This window comes from Chiloscyllium plagiosum, unplaced genomic scaffold (assembly GCF_037043375.1).
Source record: "Chiloscyllium plagiosum isolate Xiang-an unplaced genomic scaffold, Cpla_swu_hap1 HiC_scaffold_19, whole genome shotgun sequence".
Taxonomy (NCBI): domain Eukaryota; kingdom Metazoa; phylum Chordata; class Chondrichthyes; order Orectolobiformes; family Hemiscylliidae; genus Chiloscyllium; species Chiloscyllium plagiosum.
This window is the reverse complement of record NW_028270157.1, coordinates 72,731,728-72,759,442: the sequence shown is the minus strand read 5'-3', so window position 1 is coordinate 72,759,442 and position 27,715 is coordinate 72,731,728. Positions and strand designations below refer to the sequence as shown.

Here is a 27,715-nt window from a genome sequence, read left to right as displayed (position 1 = left end):
GGGGGAAGTTCTATCCTTGTTGCGATTGGAGGGGTGGGGTTCAAGGGCAGAGGTGCAGGAAGTGGAGGAGATGTGCTGGAGGGCATTGTTGACCACATGCGAGGTGGACTTGTGGTCCTTGAAATGGGAGGCCATCTGGGATGACCTGGAGTGGAATTGCTCCTCCTGGGAGCAGATATGGTGGAGGTTAAGGAATTGTGGGAGTAAGGGATAACATTTTTACAGGAGGGGGAGTGGGAGGAGGTGTGGTCCAGGTGAGGGTCAGTGAGTTTGAAGTAGATACCTGTGTTGAGTCGGTCGCCAAAGGTGGAGACAGAGATGTCCAGGAAAGGGAAGGAGGTGTCTGAGATAGTCCAGGTGAATTTAAGTCAGTGTATGAAGTAATGCAGTTTGGTCAGAAGAACATTAAAAGACAAAATAGAAATGGGCAGTACAGTTCTGATCATTACAGTACAGTACAGTACACAGATCATTGAAGGTAGAGCAAGGAGGTGATGTTGAATTTCTATAAGATGCTGTTAGACCTCACCTGGAGTATTGTGCATAGTTTTGGCTTTTATATTACAAAAAGGATGTGAACCCATTGGAGAGAGCCAAGAAGTGATTTAGGAGAATGGTTCCAGAAATGAGAAACTTCATTCATGAGGATAGACTGAATGAGTTGGAGCTGTTCTCCTTGGAGATGATAAGGCTAAGAGGAGATCTAATCGAGGTTTTCACAATCATGAGCAGGCTTGATGGAACACGTGAAGAAACTGTTTCCATTTGTAAAAGCTCAAAAATAGATTTAAGATGATTTGCGAAAGACACAGGGCTGATATGAGAAAAAAAAAATTTCACTCAGCAAGTTAAGCAATGGAATGCACTACCTGCAAATAGTGGATGCAGGTTTAATTAAGGCATTTAAAAGGGCATTTAGTAGTTATTTGGGATAATCATGGTGTGCAAGAATCGGGATAAAGCAGGAGATTGGCACAAGGAAATGATACTTATTGCAAGAGAATGCAGGCATAATGGCTGCCTCCTGTAAGACTTGTGCATTTCTTTCACTAAACTAGCTGGTTTCCTTAGACTGCCTGGTAGTCACCCATTTCCCTCTGTACTGGTACACGTCTGATCTGTTGTGTGACCAGTTCCCTGTACATACTGTCCACATAGTCTTCTACGCAACCAATGCATCAGAGTCTCCGGCCATGTTCCAGTTCCAAAACTCCAGCTTGTGTACCCAGGGGCACCTCCTGCAGATGTTTGTCTGGAACCCAGTATGTACATGATTTCAAATTAGCTATTTCTCAGAAAAAGAGGAAAGTCCATATATACTTAAACTAAGTACCTAAACTTCACTGAAGATTGGAAATATTGACCAAACCTCCTCCCTAATCAGCTGCTTTCCCTGTATCACTTGTATTGGTCCTGGTGCCGGTCCTCCTCTTAATCTATGCCTTATTTGCTGTACTGTTCTGAGGGTCCTCACGTGCAGAGCAGTATACTGATACTGACTTCTAGTTCTGCAATGGAGAAAAAATTAGAGGGAACATTTGATGCTTACCCCTTGCTCTTGGGATTTTGTCTTGCTGTAAACCTTTCATCAGTACCAAATTCTCACTATGATCCAGTTTCACTCTTGTTCTCGTTGTCCAGTAAAGTCATTTCTAACTCTGACCATGCGATGGTAACTCCACTGCATGTCTGGGAGAAATGATTGAAATCTCTTCTTGGAGGTGGTCATTGCCTGATTTTCTTTATCTGAGGGTTAAAATGATACTGATATTATGGAATCGCCAGAGAATGTCTCCACTTCTGACCTTACGATGGTCATTAAAACAAGTAAAGATGGTTTGGCCCAGGGCAGTACCTATGGAGTTCTTGCTTTGATGCCCTGGGGCTGAGATGATGATGCTGCTAGAGTCATATCCCTTTGTGCTAGATATGACTCCAAGTACTTTGAGATAGTGAGGACTGCAGATGCTGGAAAGTTGATATAATGTGGAGCTGGAAAGAGCACAGTAGGTCAAGCAGCATCAGAGGAGCAGGAGAGTTGATGTTTAGCAGATAGCTCCTTTCAGGAGTTTCGCTGACTTGAGTTTGACTCTGACTCCTTAATGCCAACATTTTTTGAATGCTGCTTTAATGTCACTGTCACCTCTCCAATTCACTTTTTCTTTGTCTGACCTCCTGCTGTGATGAGGTCAGGAGCTGAGTGGTCCCAGTTGAATCCAAACTGGCAGCTCCCAAGTTAACTGCCACTTGATAGAACTTTGTTTTGCTGAGGAGTGTTGCTGAGCAAAGAAACCTACAGATGCAGGTACATAGTGGCTTGAAAGTGATGTTTCAGGTAGACAGAGTGGTGAAGAAAGGCACGCTTGCCTTCATTGGTCAGAGCGTTGAGTATAGGAGTTGGGACATAATGTTGCAGCTGTACAACACATTGGTTAGGCCTCTTTTGGAATACTGTGTACAATTCTGATCTCCTTGCTATAGGAAGGATGTTGTTTAACTTGAGAGATTGCAGAAAAAAATTACATGGATGTTACTGGAGTTGGAGGGTTTGAGCTATAGGGAGATGCTGGAACTTTTTATCTCTGGAGTGTTGGAGGTTGAGGGGTGACCATATCGAGTTTTGTAATATTATGAAGTGCATGGATAAGGTGAAGAGCCAGAATCCAAAACAAGAAGACATAGGTTTTAGGTGAGAGGGAAAAGATTCAAAAGGGACCTGGTGTGCAATTTTTTCATGCAGAAGCTGGTGTGTGCATGGAATGAGCTGTCAGAGGAACTGGCAGAGGCTGGTACAGTCACAGCAATTAAAAGGCATCTGGTTGGGTCTATGAGCAGGAAGGGTTTAAATGGATGTGGGCCAAATGCAGGCAAATGGGACTAGATTAATTTAGGATATCTGGTCAGTGTGGAAGAGTTGGGCCAAAGAGTGTCTGTGTTAATGACTCTGAGAGTAGCTTGATGGGATGAGTTGTGTTGCTTTGAATTTGTTTGCCACTTTTTGTGGGCAGGACATGATAAAAAAAAAATTGCTTTTTTTTTTGTCAGTCCCAGTGCTGTAACTGCGCAGATGTAGCTTGGTTTGTGAATCGGTAGATGTAAAATCTATAGAAGGGGAGAAAGAAACACAAAGTTACTGGTAGAAGTAGTCTATAGGGCCCCTAACAGTGCTTTATGGTGGGACAGAGAAGACAATTGGGCCTTTTAACAAAGGCAACATATTAATCATCGGTGACTTTCAACTTGTGGATTGAGGTAGGTTGGCAGAGGAAACCATGAGGAAGAAGTCATGGAGTGCATTCGGTACAGTTTCTAAGAACAACATGTTGTGGATCTAGTTAGTGTTTCAGGCTATTTCGGACCTGGTGGTGTCTCGCACATTATTTTTGACCCAATGTCCTGTCTCAATATTGAATGCCAAGTATAATGGTCAGTGTTCAAACATGTGGAGCTGGAAAAGCACAATATGTCAGCCAGTATCCAAGGAGCAGGAGAATCGACGTTTTGGCCATGAACCCTTCATCAGGAATGAGGCTCATGGGCTGGGGAGCTGAGAGGTAAATGGGAGGGTGGGGCTGGGGCTGGGGGCAAGGTAGCTGAGAATACAATAGGTAAATGAAGGTGGGGGAGAAGGTGATAGGGTGGAACAGATAAATGGGAAAGACAATGAACAGGTCAAGGGGGCAGTGCAGAGTTGGAGGCTTGGGACTGGGATAAGGTGACGCGAGGGAAATGGGGACACTGGTGAAATCCACATTAATCCTGTGTGGTTGCAGGGTCCCAAGGCGGAAGATTAGAGGGTTAGAGTTTGGTAATGGAGGAGGCCGAGGTCCTTTGGTGGAGTGGGAGGGGGAGTTGAAGTTTGGCTGCAGGCTTTGCATTTCCTATGGTGGCCAGGGAAAGTTGCCAGGAGTGGGGTGAGGGTTTTTGGGGGCATGGATGTGACAAGGGTGTCCTGGAGAGAACGGTCTCTCCTGAACGTTGATAGGGGTTTCGAGGAAATGCCACCTTCCCCTGCCACTGCAGGAAATTCAAAACCTGTGCCCACACCACCCCCCTCATCTCTATCCAAGGCTCCAAAGGATCCTTCCACATCCAACAGAAATTTACCTGTACCTCTACAAATGTCATCTACTGTATCTGTTGCACCTGACGTGGTCTCCTGTACATGGGGGAGGCAGGATGCCAACTTGTGGATCATTTCAGAGAAGATCTCTGGGACACCTGCACCAACCAACACCACCTCCCCGTGGCTGAACACTTCAACTTCCCCTCCCTCTCTTAATGTATAAGAAATATGCCTGTTAGTTTAATATATGTATCTGTGTCTTTGAATACAAAGCTATATTGCAAGCAACAGTATCCATTTGATGTTTGAGGTTAAGAGTTCATTTTCCACCTAACGCAGACCTTTATTTATGAGAAGAGAACAATTTCACAAGCTAATTAAAACTAGTTTTGAATTTTCTTTTGGAGATCACTTGTCAATCATTTTCAGTTCATCTTTTAAGTTCCATTCCGAAAGTGCTGTTCCTCACTGTGCCCTGCACCTCCCTCCTTGGCTCCCAGTGTAATGGTTCCACAGGATACAGGCTGATGTTTTTCAAAGTAAAAGAATAAAGTGTCAATAATTATGCAAATTGCTCTTTAAATACTGATCTGTAATTGCTATCTCATTTGTGGCATTTGGAATTGTGTGGAATATCTTCAATATCTTAAGATTCAAAGATGTTTGCTTCACAGCACTGAAATGTGCATCCTTTTCAGGCTGCACTGGAAGCATGGTTACTGTTTTAGTAAATACTACTTTGTTGAAAAGCTGTTTTAATTCTTCCGTTTCATTGATTTCAGCTGCCTATTGGCCGTCAGTGTGTCAGTCATTACCGACGTTTGCACCGATATTGTGTGTTCTCGCATGAAGAACTAATCTGCAAAATGGCAGCTGATCCTGAGGGTTTGGACGTTGAGTTGGCTGCTGCTGTCTACAAGGAGATGGTGACCATGCTCGAGGAGGAGACGCAACTCAGAAATGCAGCCTTCGAAATGGTATGTAAGCATGTGTCGACTTAGAGCTGTGCAGGTCAGTTCAAATCATGCCAGCTGGGGAATTTAAATTCAATTAGGAAGAAAAAAATTCCTTGAATAAAATATCAGTAACTACTGCAATGTTGTAACCACATATCTGGATCACTGATGAATTTTGGGGAAGCAAATGTGCTGTCCTTATTCTCAGCCTGTCTCAGGAATGCAATTGACTCATATTTGCTGTAGGAAGTAGCCGAGTTGTTATATCAAAACTCTCAACACAAGTAAGAACAAAGAAACTGATGGACTCCCTTGGCACAGATCAAGGTGTGTTCAGTTGACCCTACACAATATTCCTTGCTGGCCATCTTGTGCAGTCAGGAGTATTTAGCTTTTACTCCAGATCCGAGGATGTCTCATTGCAGGTCAAACAGGGGCAAGGCAGTCTAGTGCAGGTTACTACTACTGACTTAATGATGAAACAATGATGAAACAATGATCTTCTATCATGTACTAACAGTTGGATATCAGTTATACTGGCCTTAGTGAGGCCACACCTTGAGTATTATTTGCAGTTTTGGTCTCCTGGTCTGAGGAAGGACATTCTTGCTATTGAGGGAGCCCAGTGAAGGTTTACCAGACTGATTCCCGGGATGGCAGGCCTGACATATGAAGAAAGACTGGATTGACTGGGCTTTTACTCACTGGAATTGAGAAGAATGAGGGGGCATTTCATAGAAACATAGAATCCTGATTAGACTGACATGCTAAATGCAGGAAGAATGTTCCTGATGTTAGAGACGTCCAGACCTAGGGGGTCATGTCTAAGAATAAGGACTGGGATAAGGAAGAATTTCTTCACTCAGAGTGGTGAACCTGTGGAATTCTCTCCCACAAGAAGCTGTTGGGGCCAGTTTGTTAGATACATTCAGGAGGGAGCTGGATGTGGCCCTTGTGGCTAAAGAGACCAAGGGATGGAGAGAAAGTGGGAGTGAGATACTGAAATTGCATAATCAATCATGATGTTGAATGGTCATGCAGACCCAAAGGGTCTGCACCTATTTTCTGTGTTTCAATGGATGAAGTAATGAGGATAATAAAAGTGCTCTGAATGAGGACTTGCAATGTCTACTATTTGACTATAATAAACCCTCCTGTGAGGATGTTGGTCTGATTCTGGTTCAGGTGCAGGTGTCTTGCCTTAGGTTGCACCTTCCCTAGAAATGGTTCCAGTTATCCAGGAATTTAAAGTACTCACTCCTGTACAAACTCTTGAGCCATGCATTAAACTGCTATATTCTCCTATTTCTGCACTGAGAGTAATCCCTTTGAGGTCTGAGAGTTAAAGAGCTGTACAGCATGAATACCAATCCTTTGGTCCAAATCGTCAGTGCTGACCAGATACCCAAAATAAATCTGGTTTCATTTGGCCATATTCCCCTCAACCCTTCTTTTTCAAATACACATCCAGACGCCTTTTAAATATTGTAATTGTACCAGCCTCCACCACTTCCTCTGGCAGCTCATTCCATACATGCATGACCCTCTGCATGAAAAAGTTGCCGTTAGGTCCCTTTTAAATCTTTGATTCCTGAAGAAGGGCCTGTGCCCGAAACGTCGAATCTCCTGTTCCCTGGATGCTGCCTGACCTGCTGTGCTGTTCCAGCAATAAAGTTTCCCCTTTTAAATCTTTCCCATCTCACCTTAAGTGTATGTCCTCTAGTTTTGAACTATCCCACCCTAGGTAAAAGACCTTGTCTGTTCATCCTATCCATGCCCCTCATGACCTTATAAACCATTATAAGCTCACCCCTCAGCTTCTGATGCTCCAGGGAAAATAGCCCCAGCCTATTCAGCATGTCCCTATAGCTCAAACCCTCCAACTCTGGCAACATCTGTATAAATCTTTTCTGAGCCCTTTCAAGTTTCACAATGTCTTTCTATAGTAGGGAGACCAGAATTGATCGCAGTATTCCAATATTGGCAAATTGTCCTGTAAAGCAGCAGCAAGACCTCCCATTCCTCTACTCAATGTACTGACCAATAAAAGAAAGCATAACAAATGCAGCCTTCTTAATCCTATGTACCTGCAACTTCACTTTCAAGGAACTATGGACCTGCACTCCAAGGTATCGTTGTTCAGCTACACTTGCCAGGACCTCAGCATCGAGTGTATAAGTCCTGCCCTGATTTGCCTTTCCAAACTGCAGCGTTTCACATTTATCTAATCTGCCACTCCTCAGCCCATTGGTGCATCTGATCAAGATCCCATGGTACTTTGAGGTAACCTTCTTTGCTGTCCACTACACCTCCAATTTTGGTGTCATCTGTAAACTTACTAACCATCCCTCCTACATTGTGTCTTAATCTACTGACGAGCTCCCTAAACTCCATGTGCAAAACCTCATCCCTCACTTTACCTAGCATTGCCACTAATGTCTTGTTACCTTTCCCTTCAGGATACCCTTCAGCCACTTGGTGACAACCTTGGCCCTGGCAGTAGAGGGAACACACCATATTGGAGTCACGATCTGTTCCCATAACCAATGTATTGCCTATTATTATTGTTTTGCTTTCTTCTTCCTTCCTTCAATGGTCAAGTGACTTGTGGTTCCAAAACACATGCCTCTGTCTGCTCTCTCTCAGCATCAGCACTCTCATCAGCTTCCAAAATCAGCTTGGTGGGCGGCACGGTGGCACAGTGGTTAGCACTGTTGCCTCGCAGCGCCAGAGACCCGGGTTCAATTCCCGCCTCAGGCGACTGACTGTGTGGAGTTTGCACGTTCTCCCCGTGTCTGCGTGGGTTTCCTCCGGGTGCTCCGGTTTCCTCCCACAGTCCAAAGATGTGCAGGGCCAGGTGAATTGGCCATGCTAAATTGCCCGTAGTGTTAGGTAAGGGGTAAATGTAGGGGTAGGGGTATGGGTGGGTTCGCTTCGGCGGGTCGGCGTGGACTTGTTGGGCCGAAGGGCCTGTTTCCACACTGTAATGTAATCTAATCTAATCTAAAAAAATAGAAAACCGATTTGTGAAACGGATCACGGGGGATTCCTGCACTATCCGCCTGTTCCTGTTTGACTACCATTCCCTTCATTCGTCCAGTCCCTTGAACTGTGGGGTGACCATCTGTCTAAACATGCTATCTACATAACTCAGCCTGGCAGGTGTGCCGCAGTGTCTGAGAGTTCCAAAACCTGCAGTTGAGAGCATTTCCTGCACGTGTAGTCACCTTGAAAGTCGGTAGGATCCTTGACGTCCCACATATGACAAGTCACATAAGAACGAGGAGCAGGAGTAGGCCATCTGGCTCCTGGAGTCTGCTCCGCCACTCAACAAGATCATGCCTGATCTTTGCGTGCTCTCAGCCCCATTTACCCACCCTCTCACCTTAACCCTTAATTCCTTTATTGTTCAGAAAAACTATCTTAACTTTAAAAACTGTTATTGAAGTAGCATCAACTACTTCACTGGGCAGGGAATTCTGTAGATTGACAACCCTCTGGGTGAAGAAGTTCCTTCTCCATGCAGTCCTGAATCTGCTCCCCCTAAACTTTGAGGCTATGTCCTCTTGTCCAAGTTTCACCTGCCAGTGGAAATATCCTCTCTACATCCATGTCATCTATTCCCTTCATAATTTTATATGCTTCTACAAGATTCCCCCCTCATTCTTCTAAATTCCACTGAGTATAATCCCAGTCGACTCCGTGTCTCCTCATAAGTCAACCCCCTCAACTGAATCAACCTAGTGAATCTCCTCTGCACCCCTTGGAGTGAGAGTATATCCTTTCTCAAGTAAAGAGACCAAAACTGCATGCAGTACTTCAGGTGTGGCCTCACCATCCTGTAACATAACCTCCCTGCTTTTAAACTCCATTCCTTTAGCAATGAAGGACAAAAATTCCAGTTGCCTTCCTTACTTGTTGTACCTGCATTCCAACTCTGTGATTCATGCACAAGGACATCCAGGTCCCTCTGTGTAGCAGCATGCTGCAACATTTTACATTTCAAGTAATAGTCCTTTTCACTGTTACTCTTACCAAAATGGGTGACTTCACATTTATCAACATTGTATTCCACCTGCCAGATCTTTGCCCACTCACTTCAAGTATCTGTGTTCATCTGCAAAGTTTCACAGTTCTCAATCCTTTGCTCTGCCACTCCAAACTTTGACACAGTACATGTATTCCCCAACTCCAAATCATCGATATAAATTGTAAATGTCACATTTGACTGCCCTATAGTGGAAAAATGGATTGTACAAATCAACCAACTCCCACAGTTACCTTGAGTATACATCATCTTGCCCTGCTTCCTGTCCAGACACCACTCCATTCTCCTAGTTCCTCCGTTTCCATTGCATCTGTTCTGATGATGCCAACTTCGACAAGGGGGCCTTTGACAGGTCCACTACCTTCCTCTATTGAGGATTCCCCAGTACATTAGTTGACAGGGCCCTTGACTGGGTCTGACCCATCTCCCACACTTCAGTCCTCACTTCTCTTCCCTCCCACAATATTGATAGTGCACCCTCTTATTTTCAACTACCATCACCCAAACTAAATTAGTTCCACCTGCCTGCTCCTGTCCCATATCACTCCAAACCATTCCTATTCATGTACTTATGGTGATAGAGGGACATAGAACATAGATGAAACTTTATTGCTGGAACAGCACAGCAGGTCAGGCAGCATCCAGGGAACAGGAGATTCGACGTTTCGGGCACAGGCCCTTCTTCATTCCTGAAGAAGGGCCTGTGCCCGAAACGTCGAATCTCCTGTTCCCTGGATGCTGCCTGACCTGCTGTGCTGTTCCAGCAATAAAGTTTCAACTTTGATCTCCAGCATCTGCAGACCTCACTTTCTCCACATAGAACATAGAGCACTATAGTGCAGTACAGGCCCTGTGAAACCAATCTATAGCCCATTTAGATTAGATTAGATTCCCTACAGTGTGGAAACAGGCCCTTTGGCCCAACAAGTCCACACCAACCCTCCGAAGAGCAACCCACCCAGACCCATTCCTCTACATTTACCCCTGACTAATGCACCTAACACTATGGGCAATTTAGCATGGCCAATTAACTTAACCTGCACATCTTTGGACTGTGGGAGGAAACTGGAGCACCCGGAGGAAGCCCACGCAGGTACTGGGAGAATGTGTAAACTCCACACACAGTTGCCCAAGGCTGGAATCGAACCTGGGACCCTGGTGCTCTGAGGCAGCAGTGCTAACCACTGAGTCACCTCGCCACCCTATTTAACCTATACTGTTCTGGATGTAAGTTTGCTCGCTGAGCTGAAAGGTTTGTTTTCAGACGTTTCATCACTATGTACTAGGTAGCAGCATCAGCGAGCTTTCTATTTGTGTTTAGGTTTCCTTGGGTTGTTGAGAGTTACAACCCAAGAAAACCTAAACATATAAATACAAAGTGGTACATAACACCAGCGCTTCACCGGAGGCTCACTGATGATGTTACCTTATAGTGACGAAGCGTCTCAAAGCAAACCTTCCTGCGCAGCAAACAAATTTACATCCAGAACCTCAACCTGAGCTACAAATCTTCTCAGAAACTTGCTACACTATTCCATTATCATCTATATGTTTATCCAATGACAATTTAAATTTCCTTACTGTTGGCGAGTCCACTGCTGTTGCAGGCAGGATATTTCACGCCCCTATTTTTCTGAGTAAAGAAACAACTTCTGACACTTGTCCCATATCTATAACCCCTCAATTTAAAGCTATGACCCTCGTGCTAGTCATCACCATCCAAGGAAAAAGGCTCCCACTGTCCTCCCTAACTAACCCTCTGATTATCTTGTATTTCTCAATTAATTTACCTTCCAACCTTCCAACCTTCTTCTCCCTAAGGAAAATAGCCCCAAGTCCCTCAGCCTTTCCTCATAAGATCTTCTCTCCATACCAGGCAACATCCTTGTAAATCTCCTCTGAACCCTTTCCAAAGCTTCCACTTTCGAAAATGTGATGACTAGAATGGTATGCAATACTCCAAGTGTGGCCGCACCAGAGTTTTGTACAGCTGTAACATGACCTCGTGGCTACAAAACTCAATCCCTCTACCCATAAAAGCGAACACACTGTATGCTGCCTTAACGACCCTATCAACGTGGGTGATAACTTTCAGGGACCTATGCACATGGACACAGAGATCTCTGTTCACCTAAACCATCAAGAATCTTACCATTAGCCTAGTACTCTTTATTTCTATTGCTCCATCCAAAATGAATCACCTCAAACATTTCTGCATTAAACTGCATTTGCCACCTCTCAGCCCAGCTCTGCAGCTTATCTATGTCCCTCTGTGACCCATAATATCCTTTGTCACTATCCACAACTCTACCGACGTTAGTGTTATCCACAAATTTACTAACCCATCCTTCTACGCCCTCATCCAGGTCATTTATAAAAATGACATACAGCAGTGGCCCAAAAACAGATCCTTGCAGTACACCACTAGTGACTGAAGTCCAGGATGAACATTTCCCATCATCACCACCCTCTGTCTTCTTTCAACTAGCCAATTTATGATCCAAACCGCTAAATCATCCTCAATCCCATGTATCTGTATTTTGTGCAATAGCCTACTGTGGGGAACCTTATCAAATTCCTTTACTGAAATCCATTTAAAACCACATCAACTGCTTTACCCTCATTTACCCGTACATCTCAAAGAATTAAATCAGGTTTGTGAGGCACGACCTACCCTTCAAAACCGTGTTGACTATCCCTAACCAATTTATACCTTTCTAGATGATTATAAAAAACCTTACCTCTTATAACCTTTTCCAATACTTTACCCACAATCGAAGTAAGGCTCACGGGTCTATAATTACCAGGGTTGTCTCTACTTCCCTTCTTGAACAAGGGGACAACATTTGCTATCCTCCAGTCTTCTGGCACTATTCCTATAAACAATGCAGACATAAAGATCAAAGCCAAAGGCTCTGTAATCTCCTCTCTGGCTTCCCAGGGAATCAGAGGATCAATGCCACATGGCCCAGGAAGATTATCTATTTTCACACTTTCCAGAATGCTAACACCACCATTTTGTGCACCTCAATCTTATCTATTGTAGTTGCCTGTATCTCAATATTCTCCTCAACAACATTGTCTTTTTCTTGTGTTAATACTGATGAAAAATATTCATTTTGCACCTCTCTTTTGGATTCCACGCACAACTTCCCACTACTGTCCTTGACTGGCCCTAATCTTACCCTAGTCATTCTTTTATTCCTGTTGAGAGTGTGTTGCTGGAAAAGCACATCAGGTCAGGCAGCATCCGGGGAGCAGGAAAATGGACGTTTTGGACCAGAGCCTTCATCATTAATCTGCATTTGTGCAATAGCCTATGTAGGGAACCTTATCAAACCCCTTACTGAAATCCATGTACACATTAAATGTTTTATCCTCGGATGCTGCCTGACCTGCTGTGCTTTTCCAGCAACACTCACTCAACTCTGATCTCCAGCATCTGCAGACCTCACTCTCCTATTCTTTTATTCCTGACATACCCATGGAAAGTTTTTGGGTTTTCCTTGGTTTATACCTGTCAAAGGAGAAAGTGAGGACTGCAGATGCTGGAGATCAGAGCTTAAAAATGTGTTGCTGGAAAAGCGCAGCAGGTCAGGCAGCGTCAAAGGAACAGGAGAATCGACGTGTTGGGCATAAGCCCTTCTTCAGGAATGAGGAGAGTGTGCCAAGCAGGCTAAGATAAAAGTATCCTGACGCTGCCTGACCTGCTGCGCTTTTCCAGCAACACATTTTTAAGCTTTTACCTGCCAAAGACTACTTATGTCCACTCTTCGCTGCTCTTAGCTCCCTCTTTAGGTCCTTCCTAGTAACTTGTAACTCTCAAGTGCCCTAACTGAGCCGTCATGTTTCATCCGAACATAAGCTTCCTCCTTCCTCTTGACAAGGGATTCAACTTATTTAGTAAACTACAGTTCCCTAGCTCGACCACTTCCTGCCTGCCTGACAGGTACATACCTATCAAGGACAAGCAGTAGCTGTTCCTTGAACAAGCTCCACTTGTCAATTGTGCCCACCCCCGGCAGTTTCCTTCCCCATCCTGTGCATCCTAAATCTTGCCTATTCGCATCATAATCACCTCTTCCCCCAGCTATATCTCTTGCCCTCCATCTCCATCGCTAAAGTAAGAGTAACCGAACTATGGTCACTATCACCAAAGTGCTTACCTACTTCAAATCTGACATCTGACCTGGTTCGTTTCCTGGTACTAAATCCAATGTGACCTCGCCTCTGTCTACGTACTGTCAGAAAACCCTCCTGCGCACAATGGAAAAAAACTGCTGCATCCAAAGTTCTTGAACTATAGCGTAATCAATATTTGGAAATTTAAAGTCTCCCCTAACAATTACCCTGTTAATTTCGCTCCTATCCAGAATCATCTTTGTAATCCTTTCCTCTACATCTCTGGACCCATTCAGTGATGTATAAAAAAAACTCCTGTTTCTAACTTCAGCCCATACTACCTCAATAGATGCATCCTTAAATGTCCTTTCTGCCACTATAATACTGTCCTTGACTAACAATTCCACACCTCCCCCTCTTATTACACCTTCCCTGATCTTACTGAAGCATCTAAACCCCAGAGTCTGCAACAACCATTCCTGTCCCTGTTCTATCCATGTCTCCCAAATGGCCACAACATCGAAGTCCCAGGTACCAACCCATGCGCAAGTTCACCCATCTTATTCTGAATGCTCCTGGCGTTGAAATAGATGCACTTCAAACCACCCTCCTGCCTGCCAGTAATTTCATGCGATCTTTGAAACCTCATTCATGACTTCGCTACTTTCAACCTTTTTACACTAGAGTTGCAATTCAGGTGCCTGTACCCCTGCTGAATTAGTTTAAATTCTCACAAACAACATTAGCAAATTTCACCCCCAGGATATTAGTGCCCCTGTGGTTCGGGTGTAGACCTCCTGTTTCTCGAGGTCCCACCTACCTGGGGAGTTCTGGGGAATGAGCCCCAATTATCCAGGTATCCGAAACCCTCCCTCCTGCACCACCCTTGTAGCCACGTGTTCAACTGCTCCTCATCTTGATAGCACATGGCATGGGTAACAAACCAGAGATAAAAACTCTGTTTGTTCTAACTCTAAGCTTTCACCCTAGCTCCTTGAATTTCTGCCTTACTTTCCGATCCCTTTTCCTACCTATGTCCATGGTGCCTATGTGGACCATAACTTGGGGCTGCTCCCCCTCCCCCCAAGGATCCTGAAAACATGATCCGAGACATCTCAGACCCTGGCTTTGGGAAAATTGTTAGATTCGTGGCATCCATTTTGTCACATATTAAAAGCCTGGAAACCATTTTGAATCTTGCCTTAGGGCCTGCTTGCTAAAAGCCTATGTTTTCCCATGCCCAGCTAAGGTGGTTGGCCTTGCATCTGTATTGATACCTGATAAACAAATTCTTCTCTTTGCATGGAGCTATACTAACACCTGCTTATCAGCTACTAACCGACGCTGTCCAGATGTTATGTGACTGAAGCTAATGACTTGGCAAGGTGCCTAGCTTGCTTGTTGTCTTGCAATTAACAGTTTATTAATTGTTAATTGATTTTATCCTACATAATCTCACAACTCTCTGTATCTTATTGAGTGACAGGATTTGGGAGGTCATTTGCAGCTGTACAGGACATTGGTTAGGCCACTATTGGAATATTGCATGCAATTCTGGTCTCCTCCCTATCGGAAGGATGTTGTGAAATGTGAAAGGGTTCAGAAAAGATTGACAAGAAATTTGCCAGTGTTGGAGGATTTGAGGTACAGCAGAGATTGAATAGGCTAGGGCTGTTTTCCCTGGAACGTCGGAGACTATGGGGTGACCCGCAGAGGGTAGTTACATGTATGGAATGACCTGCCTGAGCAAGTGGTGGAGGCCAGTACAATTGTAACATTTAAAAGGCATCCGGATGGGTATATGAATAGGAAGGGTTTGGAAAGATATGGGCCAGGTGCTGGCATGTGGGACTAGATTGAGTTGGGATATCTGGTTCGCATGGACGAGTTGGACCGAAGGGTCTGCTTCCGTGTTGTACCATCTCTATGACTCTATGACTAGTGGCCATCCAATCGAGCTGGTTGCTTTGTCTCTCCCTGTGAGCTCACAAATAAACGAGTCAATACTCAAGCCTTGTGTGATGTGGTATTGGACTGCTACAAGTCCACTACTTTCCCTAACACTAGCACCTCGGAGGCAACACACCAACTGCAAGTCTCTCTCATTCCCATAGTATCTCTGATCTGTCCCCCTAACTATAAAGTCCCCAATGCCTGATGCAATTCTGAGCAAAATGGATAGACTCTGTGCCAGAGACCTGTACCCTATAGCTTACCCCTAGTAAGTAGCTTACCCCCCTCACCACCACCACCATCACCACCAAATCCAAAACGGTACATTTGTTATATAGAGGAGCAGCCACAGGGAATTCCTGCACTGACCTGTTTCCTACCCCTTCTAACAGTCGCCCAACTATCTTCATTTCTAGATTAGATTACTGATTAGATTACATTACAGTGTGGAAACAGGCCCTTCGGCCCAACAAGTCCACACCGACCCGCCGAAGCGCAACCCACCCATACCCCTACATTTACTCCTTACCTAACACTATGGGCAATTTAGCATGGCCAATTCACCTGACCTGCACATCTTTGGACTGTGGGAGGAAACCGGAGCACCCGGAGGAAACCCACGCAGACACGGGGAGAACGTGCAAACTCCACACAGTCAGTCGCCTGAGGCGGGAATTGAACCCGGGTCTCAGGCGCTGTGAGGCAGCAGTGCTAACCACTGTGCCACCATGCCGCCCCCCTCTAAGAGTAACCATCTCTCTGTAACTTTAACTGTCTCTGCCTCCCAAATGATCCTAAGTTCATCCAGTTCCAACTCCAGTACCCTAACTAGGGCATCAAGGAATTAATTCAGACACTGCAACTTGTTGCTGTTGAGAAGATATTAGATATTCTGTTTGAGTGGAAACTCTGGAAACATAGGGCTATATTTTCTTCAAAGGAAAAGTTACTTTTGACAACATTGCTGGAGTCGTTTGCAGTAGTCACAGTGTACTTGAATTTCTAAAAGATGCTTGATCAAGTAATTCATATCAGATATATCAGCGAATTTCTAGCTCCTGCAGGAAAAGCCACAGTTGTAACATGGATACAAAATTGGCTACTGACGGAAAATAAACTGCTGTGTAGTAGTTAATGGATGTATTTCAAAATGGTGGAAGTTTGTCACACAGGTCCTCGGGTCACTATTAGACCCTTTTCATGATTTGGCATTTTGACAACCCAATCTTTATGCACAGGTTTGTGGATGATATGAAATTTTGAACTGAGGAGGATTGTTTAGAACTTCAGAAGGAGATGCTTGGATGAGTGGCTGATCAGGTTCAATGCGGTGAAATGTGAAGTAGTTTACTATGGTACAAAGAACATGGAGAGACAAAAAAAGCACAAATCTGAAGGGAGTGCAGGTGTGGAGGGATGTGGGTGTATAAATTGGTGCTTTATTAATAGAAAAATAAAATGCCAGAGAAATTAGGTTACGTTGAACTTGTCTCAGACATTAGTTAGTGTGTCCAGTTTCAGGCTTGCACTTTACAGGATGTGGAGGCCTTAAAGCTTTTCAAGAAGGGATGAGCTGTTTTAGTTGTATGCATAGATTGAAGAAGTTATTGAGAGGAATAGTGGTCTTCAAAATCATCTGTCTGGACAGAGTAGATCAGGAGGAACTCACCACACTCATTAATGATCAAAAATTGAATGGAACAGATTTAAAACAACTGTCAAAAGAATCTAAAGTGACATGAAAGTTTAGTCACAAAATGTGTGGAAAAGATCTGGAATGCCTCAGTGTAGTGGAGATAGGTGCAATCAGAGCCTTCAGAATAAAATGGTAACAATGTAGCAGTGTCGTGAGGCGAAGACAATAAAGTGAGCATTTCAGTGAGGACCATTCAGAGGGCTGGTGCTGGAATGATAAGCTGCATGTCTGTCTTTTGTACTGTAAAATTCTGTGAAGAGCTGTGAGATAGTGCAATTGAGTATGTTTTCCATCTTTTTGATGGTTGAGTGTTGACTGTGTCTGTAAGTGGCCAGACTGGATTTGTCCGGGTGTTCTTGGACCAGACATACGGTACCTGACAATTTTTCATATGGTTGGTTTTCGAGCCCTCAAGACCTCGATTTTTTTCATTAGTTTTATCAGTTTTGGTTTGGAACTGGGAACTGAGTTTAAGATTACTTTGGACTGTGGATGACAATTTGTCAGCAGGAAGAGACGAAACAAGGTTTTGTTTATTTTTGAGGACTAGAAGTTACTGATCAAAAGGTTTTGCAGATGCTTTATTACTGTGGAAGAGCATTATGTTCAAACAGATGGCAGATGTGGGTTATTAACAAGCTTAGTATCTGGGAATTAGAATTCGGCCTATTGAGTCCATGCTGACCCTCCAAAGAGCATCCCACCTATCCCTGTAACCCTGTAATTCCCATGCCTAATCCACTTGACCTATACAACCCTGGACGCTATGGGCAATTTAGCATGGCCAGTCCACCAATTTGTAGATCTCTGGACTGTGGGAGGAAACCCATGCAGAGGTGGGGAAGAACGTGCAAACCCACACAGACAGTTCCCCGAGAGTGCAATCAAATCCAGGCCCCTTGCACTGAGAGGCAGCAGTGCTAACCATTGAATGACTGTGACCCATCCGGCAGAATTCGTATCTCATCAAGAAATGTGCAACTGAATACAGCAAAGACAGCCTGACAACATTCAATTGCGATACGGATGAACTCCAGAAGTAACTGTGAATTGAGCCATGATTATATACTACCCTAGAATTGGTTCTCGTAAATCTGGAAACCGATTTTATGCTCAAGCAGATGGCAGATGTTGACTGGTAACTTGGACCCCTTGGAAGAAACAGTTAGTCTGTCAGGGAGTGGTCTGTGTTGGAGTTGGGTTTTAGACTGTCCTTTCTGTCAGAAGGAATCTGGCTGTTGATGCTACAGCATGAAGATTTGAAAGCTGTATGCCTAATTTCCCATTAGAAGTTCTTTAAAACTCAGGGAATAGGAAACTGGGTAGTAAATATTATTTTTAAAAAACCCAAAGAACTGTGGATGCTGGAAATGAGAAACAAACACACACAGTAAGTCTGGCAGCATCTTTGGAGAGAAAGCAGATAACTGGTTCTGAGGAAGGGTCACTGGACTTGAAATGTTAACTCAACTTTATTTCCATGCATGCTGCCAGACCTGCTGAATTTTTCCAGCAATTTGTTTGTTTATAAGTATTACTGTCTTTATCTGAGTGAACCATAAAGGTGACCCTGATTGATATCTTCAGCAAATTGACTAAGAAACCATCATGTGTTGTCGGTGAAACAATGCACCATAAAAATCACTTGAGTAATAGAATAGAATCCTTAGTGTGGAAACAGGCTCTTCGGCCCAACAAGTCTGCACTGATCGAAAAGTATCTCTCACAGACCCATTTCCCCTGCCGTATTACTCTACATTTAACCCAGACTAAACTAATGCACGTAACCTACATATCCCTGAACACAACAGGCAATTTAGCACAGCCAATTTACCTACCCTGCTCATCTTTGTATTGTGGGAAGAAACCGGAGCACTCTGAGGAAACCCACGCAGACACAGGAAGAATGTGCAAACTCCACACAGACAGTCACCCAAGGCAGGAATAGAACCCGGGTCCCTGGTGCTGTGAGGCAAGAGTGAGCCACTATGCTGCCCCACCGTGCCAGTCAATTTTTTTTTCTATTTATCCCTTAATTGTTTGTTTGTCATTCTGTCTCTTATGTGAATGGGGCTGAAAGCAAAAGGGTTTTGAGCTGACTGCACAAATCAGTTAGATTACTTGGCTTAATTTTTGTTTTGTTGAATGTGTGGTGCTGGAAAGGCACAGCAGGTCAGGCAGCATCCGAGGAGCAGGAGAGTCTTAACATTATTAAAATACAAATTGGTGTCTGGAATTAATTATTCGTAGAGTCTCGTATTGATTATTCAAAAAGTCTGGTTTGGAACCATTTGTGTCAGTTTTGAGAGTTTTTGAACGTTAGATTTACTGTGTCATGAATACAGAGGTAGAAAGCCTGAATTTTGGACTGGCTGTCTCTGTGTCGTAACATTGGACAAATGCCAGTATTGTAATTATGGCTCAGTTCACAGCTACTTCTAGAGTTCCTCCACATTGCAACTGAATGTTGTCAGGACCTATGCCTTTGTTATATCCATTGGCACATTTCTTGAGATGTGGAGTGAGTTCATGTTATTGAAGTTTAGCGTCTCTTTTCTAGTCACAAACTCTGTAACTTTCCTATTTTGGGGTAGTCAGTTAGCTCAGTTGGCTGGATGGCTGCTTTGCAGTGCAGAGTGATGCCAACAGCATACATTCAAATCCTGCACGGACTGAGATTACCGTGAAAAAGATTTTCCTTTTCAACCTCTTCCCCTCAACTGAGTGCGCAGCCTAATGGTCTGGCAAGACTCTGGCCAGCTCTTCATACCTTGTCTTGGCAACCATTTGAAGCTAAATTGAATTATTTTACACCCTCTATCACTGACCTCCAAAGTAAGTTTTTGACGATATATACTTTGATTTTCAGGCCAAAATAAATGATGTCCAACTTTGCACTTACCTCAGCTTATCTGCTACTGAAACCTCATCCTTATCTTCTTTGTCATCTCTTGATTTTAACTACTGGCCGGCTTCACACAATCCATAGTCTGTTAACTTGAGGCCATTCAAAACTTTTCTGCCCATGTCCTTGCTCACCTCATGATTGGAGTTCAGTTGAGAAGAGGTGAGTATTGTCTGCCAGTTGTAGAACTGTTGGGTGATCTACATTGTCTTTCTCCAGAAGGTTGGCAAAATTTCGATATTTGGACTGTCAGAGGTTTCCCACTGAATTAAGGCCAAACTTGAGCAAACATCCTACCTCCAATAGCTTTGCAGTATTGGCAGTGCCAACTGGAGTGTTGGAAATATTGTACTGCAGCCTATATGATGGATTCTCTGGAGTCAGGCAAGTGTTGTGAGATTCAACGGACTATAGGAGCCAACAGGAAAAGAGTGGCTCTTTAGGGCCTTCTTTTCAATCTGGGACCCTCATTCAGGCACACCGAGCATGAAAATGAGGGCTTTGTTAAATTGGAAGTACCTTTTCCGGTGGTCCAAGGGCCTATGTGGTTATATCAAGTGTTGTCACATAAACAAAAGAATTTCTGGGAACAGTCTTTCACTCAATGGATGGTCAGGATTTCAGATGCACTGGATGAGATGGCAGATGGCACATTCAATTTAGTCTTTACAGAGGTAATTGGATAAGTATTTCAAAGAGAAAATAGTGCAGGGAAATGGTATGAATGGAACAAAAAGCTGGCCAAGCCAGCAACATCTCCCTCCCATGTACAAGTATTAAAAAAAAGCTTCTAAAATATTCAGCAGGCTAGGTTTGTGAGGAGCGAGGAGTAAAATTAACATTGTCAATTCCAGATCCTCTAGATTCAGTTGAAAATTTTATCCATTTCTAGGGTATTGTTGATTCTGAACAAGAGGCATTTGAACTGCTACCAGATGACGAACGACAGTGTGAGACGTGCAAGACAACATGTTTCCTGTCTGCTGTTACATGTACTTGCGATCCCAATCGGCTTGTGTGTCTTTATCACATTAAGGATCTATGCAATTGCCCAGTTACGAACCTCTGTCTCAGGTAAGTTGACTTATTTTATGTATCAGTATGTTTAAACTGATTAAAAATCACACAACACCATGTTATAGTCCAACAGGTTTATTTGACGCACTAGCTTTTGGAGCACTGCTCCTTTAGGTGGTTGTGACAATCCTTTTGTGTGAAAATAAAACTTTCCTAGCACATGGCCCTGAAGCTTATACCCCCTAATATTTGACATTTCCATCCTCTGAAAGAAACTCCAACTATTCACCCTGTCCATGCGTTTCATCATTTATATGCTCCTCCAGGTCACCCTTCAGCCTCCCACACTTGAGTGAAAATAATCCAAGTTTGTGCAGCCTCTCCTTATAGCTAATACAGTCCAATCCAGGTAGCATTCTGGTAAATCTCTTTTGCACCCTCTCTAAAACTTCCGCATCCTTCCCATAATATGGAGTGCAGAACTGAGCACAATACTCCAAATGGGGCTTGACTAAAGTTTTATAAAGCAGCAATATTGCTTGTCAATTTTTATACTCAATGACCTGACTAATGAAGGCAAACATGCCATATGCCACCTTGATCACCCCTCCAGTTTGTGCTTCCACTTTCTGGGCACTCTCTAAGATCCCTCTGCCTATCAATGTTCCTAAGGTTCCTACTGTCATGAAGTTGGTGTGTAAGAATTGTAAAATTGTGGGAAAGCATTGTCGTCCCTTTAAGAAATAGTATTCCTTTCTGTGCTTACAGTTAAGATGAATGTCTGTGCAGCTGCAAGTTCTTGAAATGAAACAGTCTATTCAAGTTTTACAGTTGTCAGGCCCAAGTAGAATTTTACCCAGACACCAGTGTAAATTGAGCCAATTAATTTAAAAAGACAGTTGGAGACTAAGGACATATTGAACTTAAAATAGATTGGTTTCAGGGTGTCAAAGCAATCAGATTATAAAAACTGAATGTGTCATAGGGGTATATAAAACCAGAATATTTGAAAATTAAGGGAGAGCCAACTGTCATCTGAATACGGAACAACCTGTTATCTAAGAAATACTGGGCTGTCACAAGAATGTTCCATCTCTTAGGGAAAAAAACATCTACTTATGAAGCTACAAGGCATGTTCAGCTAATATTTCAGACACCAGAATTCAACAGACTGAGAATGTGTTTCAGACAGCAGGAGAGACAGCAGAATCAGAGGAGAGGATGAGGACAATTCAGGAAGATGTATTTTCACTGCAGTTTTGAAAGATTAAGTTTTAATTTATTGTTCTTAATTGGGTTTATATAAGTGGGACCTGTATTATTGAAACAGCATTTAAACTGGAATAGAATTTAAATTCAGTTAGGGAATAGATAGTAGTTAGGAAGCAATTACTTTGTTTGTTAGTGGCTCATTGTTGGAGTTAGGTAAATAAATGACGAGTTAGCTATAAAGTGAGTATCAGGAGTATTCAATAAAGTGAGTATTCAATTTCATTTAAACACTCCTTTGAAACAGTTTGGGGTAAGAGGTAGATGATACCATTTGTCTGACTACAAGATGTGGTTATCTTCTCTGCATATTTTGGGTTTTAATTACAAAGGTGTTGACCTCCGCTTCGTAACACTACCATTTATTGTATTCATTCCTCTTGCAGTTGACCTCCCAAAATGTATCACGTAACACCTGGCTGGATTAAACTCAATTTTCCATTTCTCTGACCAACCTTTCCAACTGATCTATACCATGTTTTGAAAACATGTCCTTAAATATGGACGACTTGTACTGAAACTATTTGTTTTTGTCCGATACAATCCTATGGAAAGAAAAATAAGGAATTAGTGAATGGTCAATGTTTTTATTTCTTTCTCCAAACTAGGTACCGGTACACACTAGATGAGCTCCCATCAATGCTTTATGGAGTTAAAGAGCGAGCCCAGTCATATGACAACTGGGTGAGCAAAGTGAGAGAAGTCTTGGAAGCGGAGTTTAATCACAAGAAAGGTATGTTTTTAATTTAATTTCTTTATATTCATAATATTTAAAAAGGTCATCTTGTACAACACACTTCATCATCTAGTTAACTGTTAGATTTTACAATCCTCACCTATTAGATGGGTTACCCATTGTAAAAGCCTTGTGCGGGCTTATGGGGATTGGATGAGTCTGGGTGGGATGCTTTTCAGAGGGTTTATGCAGATCTGATGGGTCAAACGGCCTCTTTTTGCACTGTAAGGATTCTATGATTCTACTGTTGATTAACTTTAACCAATTTACTGGACAATTTTCATCAAGCTTAATGTACTGGATTTCAGCAAAACGATGTGAAGATGGAAGTCTATTGCTTAAACTTAATCAATACGTTTTGAAGATAATACAACAAACTTCATTTTAACTGGCACTCTCAATAAACCGGCAAAAGTTATCTACCTGAAATACTGGAAGTTTACTGTAACTTGCAATCTCTGCAATGTCCAAGTAATCATTTGGGGTGTGAGTAGGAAGGCTCTCTGCCGGTATGTTTTATTTTAGGCATTGTTGCATTATCTATCCAAATGTTTTAAAATGTTGCTACTGTCCCTGCCTCAACACTTTCTCTGGCAGCCCCTTCCATATACGTGCCACTGTCTGCTTGAAGTTGCCCCTCTGGTCCTCCTTAAATCTTTCCCCTCTCATCTAAAAACGATGTCCTCTAGTTTTCAATTTCCCATCCCTTGGTAAAAGACTGTAAGCATTAATCCGATCTACGCTCCTCATGATTTTGTATACCTCAATAAGGTCACCCCTCATTCCCCTACAGTTCAAGAAAAAAAGTCCTATCCTGGCCAACTTCTCCCTACAACTCAGGCCTATTAGTCCTGGCAACATCCTCATAAATCTTCTTTGAACTCGTTCCAGTTTAACTATGTCTTTCTTATAACAGGGTGACCAAAACTATACACAATACTCCAAGTGTGTCCTCACCAATGACTTATACAACAGTAATATAACATCCCAACTCTTACACTCTAGAGTCATAGAGTCCTACAGCACAGAAACAGGTTATTTGGCCCAAACTGGTCCATGCCATCCAAAATGTCCATCCACACTCATCCCATTTCCGTGCACTTGCCCCATATTCTTCTAAACCTTTCTTATCCATATATTTGTCCAAATGCCTTTTAAATGTTGTTACTGTACTAGCCTCAACCACTTCTACTGGCAATCCTCTGGGTGGCACGGTGGCACAGTGGTTAGCACTGCTGCCTCACAGCGCCAGAGACCCAGGTTCAATTCCTGCCTCAGGCAACTGTCTGTGTGGAATTTGCACATTCTGCCCGTGTCTGTGTGAGTTTCCTCTGGGTGCTCCGGTTTCCTCCCACAGTTCAAAAATGTGCAGGGTAGGTGAATTGGCCATGCTAAATTGCCCATAGTGTTAGGTGAAGGGGTAAATGTAGGGGACTGGGTTTGGGTGGGTTGCTCTTCAGAGGGTCAGTGTGGACTTGTTGGGCCGAAGGGCCTGTTTCCACACTGTAGGGAATCTAATCTAATCTAAAAATGTTGCTCCTCAGGTTCCCTTCTATTCTTCCCATTCTAACCTTACACTGGTGCCCTCTAGTTCTCTATTCCCCAACCCTAGGAAAAACAGAGTGCATTCACCCTCTCGCTGTGTCTCATTATTTTACAGACTTCTGCAAGATCCCCTCCTCAATCTCCACTGCTGTAAAGAAAAAAGTCCGAGCTTGTCCAACCTCTCCCGATAACTCAACATCCTTGTAAATTTCTTCTGCACTCTTTCCAGTTTAGTAACATACTGCCTATAACAAGGTGACCAAAACTGAATACAACACTCCAAGTGCGGCCTCACCAACGTCCTGTATAACTGCAACATAACTTCCCAACTTCTATACTCAGTGCCCTGACTGATGAAGGCCAGTGTGCCGAAAGCCTCCTTCACTGCCCTGTCTACCTGTGACCCTACTTTCAGAAAACAGTGCACCTGAACTGCAAGGTCCCTCTGTTCCACTACATTCCTTAGGCCCTACCATTCACCATGAAACTCCTACCTGATTTATCTTTCCAAGATGCAATTCCACACACTTACCTATATTAAACTCCATTTGCCATTCCTCAGCCCACTTCCCCAGCTGATCAAGGTCCTACTGCAATTGCTGATAACCTTCCTCACTGTCCACGATACCGCCTATTTCAGTGTGTGAAGCCTTTTGGTCATCTGTAAACTTCCTAATCATGCCTTGTACATCCTCATTCAAATCATTGATATAGATAACAAAAAGCAATGGGCCCAGCATGGACCCCTTGAGACACTCCACTTGTCACAGTCCAAGAAGGATCCTTCCATTGTTACCCTCTGCTTTCTACCATCAAGCCAATTGTGTATCCAATTTGTCAGCTTGCCCTGGATTCCATGCGACCTAACCTTCCAGAGCAGACAATCATGTGGAACCTTATCAAAGGTCTTTCTAAAATCCATATGACTGTCTACTGCCCTGCCCTCGTCAACCTACTCCAATGCCTTGTTCATGAAAAGTATGCACTATTTATTCTGTAGTGTAGAAAATATTTGTCTGATATCCTGACAATGCCCTAATGGATCCCCCAGAACTAAGTCAAGTGTGCCATCGGATCCGAAATATGCTAATTCTAAGATCATAAGAATAAAAGCTGGAGCAATCCTTTCAACCCATTGAGTCTGCTTGCCACTTGTGCCTTCTGGGTATCACAATCTCAGTACCTAATATAGGCAGTTGAAGATTTGGAAATAATTTTCTGATTGTTAATTAAGTTTTTAAGAAGGATCAGGTTAGATATAAACCTTTAGATAAAATATACAGCCATGACCAGGAGGAATAATTCATGGATACAAACAGGCATGGATTGTTTCGATCTTGCATCGAGCATCTGAGTTGAAGTAAGGACTTCCTAATTTGAAAATACTGCCTACGAGTTTTGTTTGTTGGGAAAGCCTTTCTGCTCTGGTACTGTAACTCCATAGCCGATATGGCCTATCTATTCTTGGTTCCTGCACAGCTTGTCCAGTGCAGATCTGACCTAGTTCCAGCATGGTTACTTCAGTGCAGAACCTGACTCCTGAATCTCTTGGCCCCTGCACGGCTTTACCAGTGCAGATTTGGCTTTTCAAAGTTGCTTGATCTCATGCAGTTATTCCAGCATGGAACTGGCTTAGCCCCTTTTGGCTTCCCCCAGCACATCCTGTCCTGGGTACTTCTCTCTGAGCCTGGCATTTATTGTTATATCATGTTCTAACGGCAGGTGACTTGCGCTATATCAATCAGTGTGTGAAGCCTTTTGGCCAGTGACCATGGGACAACCAATCATGATGTCAGATAATCATTGATGCCTTGCCCACCTTTTATCTGACAGTTAGTTTGCTATTCTTTCCAAGAACAAGTTATTGTTGAAAACCACACACTGATAATACGGTGTGTATAGCAGCAGAAATTGTTGACTCTAGTTTAATGAGTATTGTACCTCTGTTTTTTGTAACTCTTCCCTTTGTTCAGTACTGCTGGGGATTTGCTGTTAAATGAAGTCTCATGCTGAGATCAATGAGGCAAATCAGTTTTTTAAGGGACCCTAATCTTCAACATTTCCCTGCCCCACCTTTTGGTCCTTGGCCTAGACCCAGAGTAGCCAACTAAGAGTCATAGATTCATACAGCATTCAGGCCCTTTGGCCCATCATGTCTACACTCACCAATAAACACCAAACTATGTTAATTCTGTTTGCTTGCACTTGGTCCAAACCCAACTATGCCCCTGCATTTTGAGTACTCAGCGTGCTGCTTCTTAAGTGTTGTGGGAGTACCTGTCTCCACCACCTTTTCAGGCAGGCAGTTGCATATTTCTATCACTAGTTGAAAATAATTTTTCTTCAATCTCCTCTAAACCACTTACTCTTTAGCTTAAACTGGTCTAAGTTGCATCTGCTGTGGGGAAGAGATTCTCCTATCTATGTGTCTCATAATTTTGTATATCTCCATTGGCCTCTTCTGCTCCAAGGAAAACCAACCCAGCCTATAAGTGAGACTTTTCATCCCAGACCACACTCTGGTGAATCTTCTTTGTACCCTTTCTGATGCAGTCACATCCTTCAGATAATGTGATAATCAGAAGTGTTTGCAGTATTCCATCTCTAGCCTAACCAATGTTTTATAAAATTCTAACAAGTCTTCCTTTTTTATTCTCTGCCCTTATTAGTGAAGGTAAGCATCTGATGTGCTACCTTCACCACCCTGTCTAACTGTGCTGACGTCTCCAGGGATATATTGACTTGTTCACCAAGATCTCTTTGTTCCTCAGTACTTCCTCGTACCTATCAGGATTAAATTACATTTGCTGTGACTGCCCAATTTACCAGCTGACTAATATCAAGCTGTAGCCTGAGATCATCCTCTTCAATGATAGCACCACAAACTTTCATGTCATCTGCACACTTACTGATTATACTATCTACATTCTGTGGTTTACATCCAAGTCATTAATGTATGTAACAAATAGTTATAATTAAGCCAGTTCTTGTATTTTTAATTTGTATTTTAACTGTAGTATAAAATAGTGTGTTTTGCCTAAAGTTTCATCAAGCTAATTACATCTGGAACACAATGCCTTACACTTGCCTTTAAAATTAGTAGTAGTTAGGATCTAGACTATCTTAATATATTTTGACGGGGTTTGGACTGGTCTTAACAAATTGGAGACCAATTTGTCAGTATCAATCACAAACCTCGCAAAAAGTATCACAATCTCTTAATTCCAGGTTAGTTTTAGGATTATCAGTCTCAAAAGCAATGAGTATTGGTGTTTCTTATTTCGGGTGTTGAATTCAATTGGTTTAAATAGGTTGTGCCTTATGTAAAAAAAGGCTCTTTCAGTCAGTTTCCTGGCAGTGGAAGAAGTCACTTTGGGAGTTGTATGGGAAATGAGCAAGGCA

General features: G+C 43.1%; 1 protein-coding gene across 1 annotated transcript in view; it reads left to right on the top strand.

Annotated features, from left to right (window-relative positions):
* kdm5a (lysine demethylase 5A) overlaps positions 1–27,715 on the top strand; it is a 209,557-nt gene that overhangs the window by 90,480 nt on the left and 91,362 nt on the right. Inside the window, exons 14-16 of the mRNA XM_043708905.2 lie at positions 4,849–5,043; positions 20,639–20,820; positions 22,641–22,765. Coding sequence (XP_043564840.1) covers positions 4,849–5,043; positions 20,639–20,820; positions 22,641–22,765 — 502 coding nt within the window. The remainder of the gene's footprint in view (positions 1–4,848; positions 5,044–20,638; positions 20,821–22,640; positions 22,766–27,715) is intronic.